This window comes from Mchenga conophoros, linkage group LG15, assembly GCF_057382185.1.
Source record: "Mchenga conophoros isolate Kocher_MC1m ecotype Shallow Benthic linkage group LG15, M_conophoros_male_GT1.1, whole genome shotgun sequence".
Classification (NCBI taxonomy): Eukaryota; Metazoa; Chordata; class Actinopteri; order Cichliformes; family Cichlidae; genus Mchenga; species Mchenga conophoros.
The window spans coordinates 37,248,149-37,256,372 of record NC_140540.1 but is presented as its reverse complement, the minus strand read 5'-3'; the positions used below and the strand labels follow the sequence as shown (position 1 = coordinate 37,256,372).

General features: G+C 38.3%; 1 protein-coding gene across 1 annotated transcript; it reads left to right on the top strand.

Annotated features, from left to right (window-relative positions):
* Positions 1 to 87: 87 nt before the first annotated feature.
* LOC146558825 (alkaline phosphatase-like) lies at positions 88 to 7,984 on the top strand. Its single transcript, XM_085247924.1, has 11 exons — positions 88 to 230; positions 457 to 573; positions 1,496 to 1,611; positions 3,515 to 3,689; positions 4,068 to 4,240; positions 4,548 to 4,673; positions 4,804 to 4,873; positions 5,148 to 5,282; positions 6,165 to 6,356; positions 6,445 to 6,561; positions 7,419 to 7,984. The coding sequence occupies exons 1-11, from the start codon at positions 155 to 157 to the stop codon at positions 7,688 to 7,690; spliced, it is 1,569 nt and encodes a 522-aa protein (XP_085104050.1). The 5' UTR covers positions 88 to 154; the 3' UTR covers positions 7,691 to 7,984.
* The last annotated feature ends 240 nt before the right edge of the window (positions 7,985 to 8,224 follow it).

Sequence of the window (8,224 nt, the reverse complement as noted above, 5' to 3'; positions counted from 1 at the left end):
CGTGTGCATGTGTGTGAGAGATTGCATAAAACCTTTTCCCTCAATTGCAAGTTCCTTCATGTGCCCTTTGCTCCTTGGCTGAATATATAAAGGTGCTTCAGAGTGAGGAAAACGTGCTCTTGTTCTCTCTCTGCATTCATATAGAGTCTAGACCATGGCCAACAGACATTATCTATTTTTTATTGGATTACTGATTTCCATTTCGGTGCAGTGGACTTCGTGTGCTAACAGTAAGAATTTGCTACATTTTGTTCATGAGAGCTTCTTCAGAAACTAAGAATATTACTTTCAATTTGCAACACAATTTCAAGCTTAAAGAAAAGACAGTAACAGACATGCAATGCATATTCGGTGTTGCAAAAACTGACTATTATGCAGTTTATTCATTAAAAAAAAACACAGAAACACATTTGAATGGCTCTAACCACCTTCACATTTATTTTGTCTCGCTTATAGAGGATGAGCTCGAACCGTTCTACTGGAACAATAAAGGAAGGAATGCTATTCACGCAGCCCTAAATAAACCACGTAATTCACACCAAGCCAAGAATGCCATCCTCTTCCTAGGAGATGGTAAGTCTAAGAAAGAAATTTTCCTACCATTTATGAAGTTTCTTTAAACTATCAAGTATTTCCTCTTGTACCTCAGTTCATTTATTCAGCTGAAAGACATTTTGAGTCTCTCCATCACTGTGGTGTAACTCACCAAAACATAATAAGGTCTTTTAAAGCCCCAGATTTTGGTACCACAAAAATCATGGTAGGAGATGAACACTGACACATGATCATCTGCTCGGAAAGCCAGGCATAACAAAGTGAAGTGAGGCTCTGCAAAGCCCACAGTGCATGTGGGGTTGCAATATTTGCTCTTGTATCCTTAATCGGGCTAATACCAAAAAAGGGTAAATCGGAAACAGTTTGAAGTCATCTACCATGTCTGGACGTTCAACAGAAATTAATAACAGGTTAGTTCAGTTTGCTTCATTAATTCCATTTAACCAAAACCAAAAGCAGGCGAAATATTTTCCGCTATTGTAAAACAACAGAAACGAATTTCTTTATTCCGTTGTGGAAACATAGCCTTACATGAAATCATACATTTGCTGCTATTTAATCTCTGACCCAACATCACTGTTTAGCAGCTTCTCTGTACAAATGACAAATTTATATCTTGATTATGATTTTATGAGCTTCGACTTTTGCCATCACTGATGCTGTCTTCAGCACATTTAAAGTTTTATCAATATTTATGATTGATAAGTAATATGTAACAGCTCAATAAATGACGTGTTTGTGAGAATACATAGGAAAGTTCTTTTAGTTAATGACCTATTGGTGACACATTAGAAGAGTTTAAGGTTTATATCTGTTGACCAGAATGTCCTTTACCAAGTTTCACTAGCTGTTTTATTAGCTGGACCTAATGAGTTCAAAGAGCACAGTGTACTCTCTTGGCTGATGTTATCTACTCACGTGTGATTCCTCCTACTTCCAGGTATGGGTATGCCAACAGTGACTGCTGCCCGGATCCTCAAAGGCCAGTTGGAAGGAGTAAGTGGGGAGGAGTCCAGTCTAGCTATGGATTCTTTCCCCCACCTGGCCCTTTCTAAGGTCAGAACACTATGAGCAACACACTCCGTAGACTTGCATCCTTAACTGTATCGCACATACTTTTATGGTTCTAAATCTTACTGATAAAAACAACAACCAGAAAGCAAGATTCAGAGGTGTGGACTCGAGTCACATGACTTGGACTCGAGTCAGACTCGAGTCATTAATTTTATGACTTTAGACTTGACTTGAAAAAATGTTCTAAGACTTGTGATTTGACTTGGACTTTTACACCAATGACCTGGGACTTGAATTGGACTTGAACTAGTTTACTTGAAAATACTTGATATTTCACCCCAAATATAAAATTTAACACGCATACTATATTATATTATATAGAAAGTGTGCACCATTAATTCAATTCATTCATTCATTTATTCAAACCACACTCCGTACGTATGTGTGCGTGAGCTGTAGCACAGCCAATCAAATTAACCAGATTTTTTTTTAAAAAGAAAAAAAAAACGCTCAAAAATGCTGCAAGGAGTTATTTTTTCAGGTACATAAACTATGAAGTAGTCAACAAAAAACCGAAATGCAATATGCAAAACATCCAAGTAGAGAATCACAGACAGAGATGGAACAACTTCCAACTTTCTCCGACGGTTGAAGTTGCATAAAGAACGGTAGGTGGTGCTTCTCTTTTGCTACGATGAGATAGCTGACTTCATCTAACTAGCAAATGTTTTCCAGGCTACGTTGGTGATACAGTTTTTTTTTAATGTGTATGATATTTTTGTCATGTGATTTTAAAGCTGGTCCTACAAGTGCATAAGAATAACATGCAGCTTATCTCAGAACTGACGGTGAAAATTATTCTTGGAACTAAGTTTAATTGAGCTGCATTTTAAAGAGGTGCAATTTCACAATTTGTGTATATTTTCTAAGTTCACTATTTTGTCATGTGTTGAGAAAAACACAGATTTAAAAATTACATGGTCTAATATTTACATTTAGCATAACTGCAACATTCTTTTTTCGTTTTTTTTTTAAAGACTCGAAAGGACTTGAAATTCAAAGTTTCAGACTTGTGACTTTACTCGGACTTTTACACCAGTGACTTGAGACTCGACTCTGACTTGCCTGACATTACTTGAGACTTGAGACTTGACTTGAGGATAAAGACTTGAGACTTACTTGAGACTTGCAAAACAATGACTTGGTCCCACCTCTGGCAAGATTACAAACAACAGCTTCAGTGTCACTTGGCATTGATTCTGCAAGTATGTGCTGGAAGGGTGGAACGCCACTGTTTCAAAAGATAAACTATAAAAGCAGACTTAAGTTTGTGTTCAATGTGAGCCAAAATGAGTGACTGAGCCCATGAATTGAGCAGAAGGGTCTTCACAAAGGTCAAAGTTGTTTTCCCACAGACCTCTATGGTAACTAGTGCCATCTGGTGGCCTTCATATAGAATTCATGGTTAAGGTACTTCATTGGCTTCATTTTTCCTAAAAACTGTCTATGGCCGTAGCACAAAATATATATATTTGCCATATTCATCAAATCATCCAATGATTCGGATGGGGGTAACATGATCCTGCAAGTGGTCACTCTAATTAGAATAAAAACATTTCATAGATAAAGGTCATCACTCACAACAGCTATTAATTTGCAGTGAAATTCCTCCAAAGCAAAGTCATGCCTTTAATGTAAGGGTCAAGGTTTCAGGTTTTGCCCTTTCACTAGCAGGATACATGTTACCAGCCTAACAAAGACAGGCTTTTTTATCTGTGTTATAAGTCAGGTGACATAACTTTTGTGAAAAATCTAGGACACTTAATTTATGAATGTTCAGTGTTTTAATTTTCTTGATGTCAATGACAGAATCAGCATTTTCTTTGACAGTGAGCGTGAATATTGGTTAACATGCAATATGTGTGATTGCTTCGGATGCCTGCAGACGTACAACGTGGATCAGCAGATGCCAGACAGTGCTGGCACAGCAACAGCGTACCAGTGTGGTGTGAAAGCCAACTATGGCACTCTGGGGGTCAGTGCTGCCACTCCAAGGTACGACTGCCAGGCTTCCCATGGAAATGAAGTCATATCTGTTCTTCACCGTGCCAAGGCTGCAGGTAGACCCACATCCACAAAGCTTTGACTACTTTAAGGCACATGAAAATGATGCTACAAAGCAATAAAATCTTAAAAGTCGAACGTGTACAAGAGAAATAACCTATATACATTTATTGTTCAGTGTACAGCATTAGCTTACTAACTGGACAACTATTCAACTACTATAAATAAAACAATTTTACATCTAAACAGGCGTGTTTTCAGTAGCATACCTCACATCAAGTGTATATATCTAAATATATCTAAATCTAAAAAATAAATGTGTCCTGCATTTTCAAACAAAATTTGTTAACCTCCAGGAGCCTAATCAGTTCAAGTTCTCCAAGTATAACTCAGCAAATATGTTAACGCTATGAAAAATCTGGTCCTTGCTTCAGGGAAATCAGTTGGCATTGTCACCACAACCAGAGTTCAACATGCTTCTCCTGCTGCAGCCTACGCTCACGTTGCCAGCCGGGACTGGTATTCTGATGCTGATCTCCCAAATGAGGCAGTCAAGAATGAGTGCCGTGACATTGCTTACCAGCTGGTTTACAACACAGAGATAAATGTAAGACTTAATCAAAACGGGCAGGCAAATGAACAGTGCACTCACACAAATGATGAATAGAAAAAAAATCAAGGTACCTCTAGACTGAATAAACCAGATAAGGTCTTTTAGATAAGTCATTAAATTTTACCAAAAGCAGATTCCTCGACAATTTTGTAAAACATGGATGACAGCGAACCTAAGAAACCACTTTCTAATCCAAACCTCAGAAGTACTCGGTGAATAAATCCTCATACACTAAATGTGGTTTTTTTTAAAGTATTTTACATGTACAAAAATCAAAAGGGGAATATATTTCTTTCTGCAGGTTATCCTTGGTGGAGGTCGTACCTATATGTTTCCCACAACAGTGGAAGACCCAGAGTATTTAAATAAGACAGGAGTCCGAAAGGACGGGAAAAATCTGGTCGATGAATGGCTAAAGAACAAACCGGTAAACAGTGCCTTCATCAAGTGTGCTCATCAGTTTTAAGTTTGAACATGTATCGTGATTTTCATCACTGAGCATTTTTTTTTTTTAAAAACAAACATTTTCCACGTTTGTCATTGTTCCCCACCGACAGAATGCTAAATATGTTTGGAACAAGGCTGACTTTGATGCTATCAATCCTGCAACGACAGACTTCCTGATGGGTAAGAACTCTGAGGTGCATCATTTACAACTGCGTCATACAGAGAAGAAAAACACAAGACCTTAAGTACTCTAGACCCAATAAAAAACCTTAGATTTTTAAACAGTGACATTTCGCTAAATTCTGCTGAACTCATTTGTCAGTGTTTTTAAGGAATTTATCAAGTTTGTGCCATTTTATTTATTTATTTATTACATATAAAGATTATATATACTATATGTAATATGGCAGATGTAACAGGGGAAAACTGAAGCCTGCAAATTCTTTCTTTTAAGGTCTGTTTGAGCCCAAAGACTGCCGGTACGAGCTGGATCGTGACCCCTCCATGGACCCATCCCTTACAGAGATGACAGAGAAAGCTATCAAGATCCTCAGCAAGAACCCCAAAGGATTTTTCCTCTTTGTGGAAGATAAGTATAGTATATTCACCAAAGAAAGAAATCAGGAATATTAATCAAAACAACAAATCATGGTTGACCTTTTAATGTGAATGTCCGATTGGCAACAACAGACAGAATAAAAACTGTGGCATATTTTCATGTTATTCTCATATTGTGACAATGGCAAAATCAATATCAGTATCAGCCTGCACCAGAGATATGTGGAGGGTCGGCTGAGTGCTGATTAATCTTGATTGCAGGCAGAAGTAAAACCAGTGTTCATTTATTTATTTATTTATTTGCCAAGTCCACCTTTACTTTTGATGACAGATTTGCTTCTTTGGCACATAGAAGATTGTGAAAAAAATATTGTCTGTGTTTCTTTACAGATGTTTCATTCTTATGTATTTATTTTTAGATGAACTGTTCTGCTCTTCTTCTCTTTAAAACTTGAAAAAAAGGCTGGTTCATATTAGAAGCTCTTCTCACTGACAGTTTTTTTTCTTCTCATTCATCTCTTGCTTCAGGCGTGTGCATTAATACGACTTTCCCCACACAAGTTTACGATGATGCAACATTGACATCATCATTGTCCATTTCCATCTTTTACACATGGCACTGTGTCCAACAAGTGAAATGTGGTCTAATATGACTATGAAGGAGCAGTTACTAACACAATGGTTTCCACAGATAATCCTATTATTAATTTCATGCCATTTTCCATAACTGGAACTCACTTTTGCTGCAATACCATTGGCCAAACTAATATTTGATGTGCTGGTCACAGTTGTAGCATTATGTCGCATTAAGGCTGTACTTTGGGACGCCTACGTTTTCACTGCAATCTCAAACTTTGCAAGAGACGTACTACTACAGATGCTTATTTATCAGTGACTTTCTTCTGAACTTCAAGGGGGAGAATCGACCACGGTCACCATGCAACAATGGCCAAAAAGGCACTCCATGAAGCTGTACAGTTTGACCGAGCAATCGAGCGAACGGCTGACCTCGTCAGTGACCTGGACACTCTGACTATAGTCACTGCAGACCACTCTCATGTTTTTGCTTTTGGAGGTTATTCTCCAAGAGGAAACCCTGTTCTAGGTAAAATGCACTTTTGGAAGAAGCTTTAGCATTAACAAGTCAGCCTCATCTTATGTTCTGAGTGGTAATTTGCCCTTGTGATATACAGGGATCGCTGATACCAAGGCTACTGACAACAAACACTTCACCACTGCTGTGTATGGGAATGGACCAGGATACAAGATTGCCAATGGAAGTCGCCCGGATGTGAATGAATCAATTTCAAGTAAGTGACACTGAGCATCTTTTTATGGAATCCAAATCAATGCAATAGCTCCATCTTGTGGTGTAACAGTAAACCAACTGCACTGCCACAAAACACTCAATCTAGCTTTTCACTGTCACCTCACAAACGTTCAGCAATGGAGTTTCATTGAATGGACAATACAGCTTCTTGTGTATATATACACCATTCTTTCAGGTTGTTTTTTTGACGGTACAGCATTTGAAATAAGGGCTATAAACAGCAGATGATTTAGAAAAAATTCTGTACAGTACTTTCATAGGAGTGTTGAATTGTAAAGACTACTTATGAATCATTACTAAGTGTCAGAAAGTAAGGATTACGATAATGAAACAGGTTAGTGTCTTCATCTGCTTTCATCACGGGGCGACTGTGGCTCAGGAGTTTGGGACGCTCATCTGTAACCGGAAAGTTGCCGGTTCGATCCCCGGGCTCTCTGTCCTGGTCACTGTGTCCTTGGGCAAGACACTTTACCCTACCTCTGTTGGCCAGATACGCGATATGACAGCCTGCTTCTGTCAGTCTGCCCCAGGGCAGCTGTGGCTACAATTGTAGCTTTCCTCCACCAGTGTGTGAGAGTGAATGAATAGTGGAATCAGAGTGGAATGCTTTTCTTTCCAAGCACCTTAGACTACGATGACCTGGATGGCTGAGAACCTTCACAGACAATAGTGGAATTGTAAAGCGCTATATAAATGCAATCCATTATCAATACAGCTAATGTCATCAGTACAATGCGTTTTAGTTTAGTAAGCCAACTGTTGGCTTTTTTTTGTCAACACTGATCTAACTAAAGCTATGCAGCTAATACTGAAGTCTTCTCTCTTGTTTCCCTTCAGCGGACAACAACTACGTCCAGCAGACTGCTGTCCCTCTTGATTCAGAGACCCACGGCATAGAGGATGTAGCCATTTTTGCCAAAGGTCCCATGTCACATCTTTTTGATGGAGTCCAGGAACAGAGCTACATTGCTCATGTGATGGCTTATGCTTTATGCATAGAACCCTACGTGGACTGCCAATTACCTGAAGGCAGCCATGCTGTAGCAAGCCACCCTAGCCTGCTGCTTCTTCTGATTAGCCTCCTTCTACTTCCTTTCTACTCTATCTGAGATGACATGATATCTATCCCTGGAAAATCGGTGCTATCTGAGAATTTGGATGAGGAATAAATTATTGTTTTCGCTCTACTGTGTGTAATTTAAAAGTGATGCAGTAGTTTTAGACAGCGGTGTTGTTTTATGTAATTTCCAAGTGTTGACACAACTTTGCAGTGAAAACCATTTCTGTTAGTATTGCATAGAGCAATGTTTTAATGCTGTGTTAAGCTCCTGTAAATAAAATCATGTTTGTAATTATATTGGAGATGTACTGAATAAACAAGAGATTTCATATTGACAAATATTGGAGTTACTGTCAAGCACTGCATTACATACAGCCATACTTTGGCTGTATTTAATAATGTGATTCTTTTAGAATTTTTTGTTGTCATGTGTTTTATGTGAGGTTTCCTTATTTGTTTACAACCCAATAACACACTTCAGAATTTAATAATAATAATAATAATAATACATTTTATTTAAATAGCGCCTTTCAAAGCACCCAAGGACACTGTACAACAGATAAAAACTGGAAATATACACAAT

What these genes read in the sequence shown, in the direction of transcription:
- LOC146558825 (XM_085247924.1), top strand. Translation starts at nt 155, where the DNA reads ATGGCCAACAGACATTATCTATTTTTTATTGGATTACTGATTTCCATT. An exon ending in GTGGACTTCGTGTGCTAACA is followed by an intron (nt 231 to 456) that starts GTAAGAATTTGC and finishes TCTCGCTTATAG; the next exon opens with AGGATGAGCTCGAACCGTTC. An exon ending in ATTTTTCCTCTTTGTGGAAG is followed by an intron (nt 5,283 to 6,164) that starts ATAAGTATAGTA and finishes TCTGAACTTCAA; the next exon opens with GGGGGAGAATCGACCACGGT.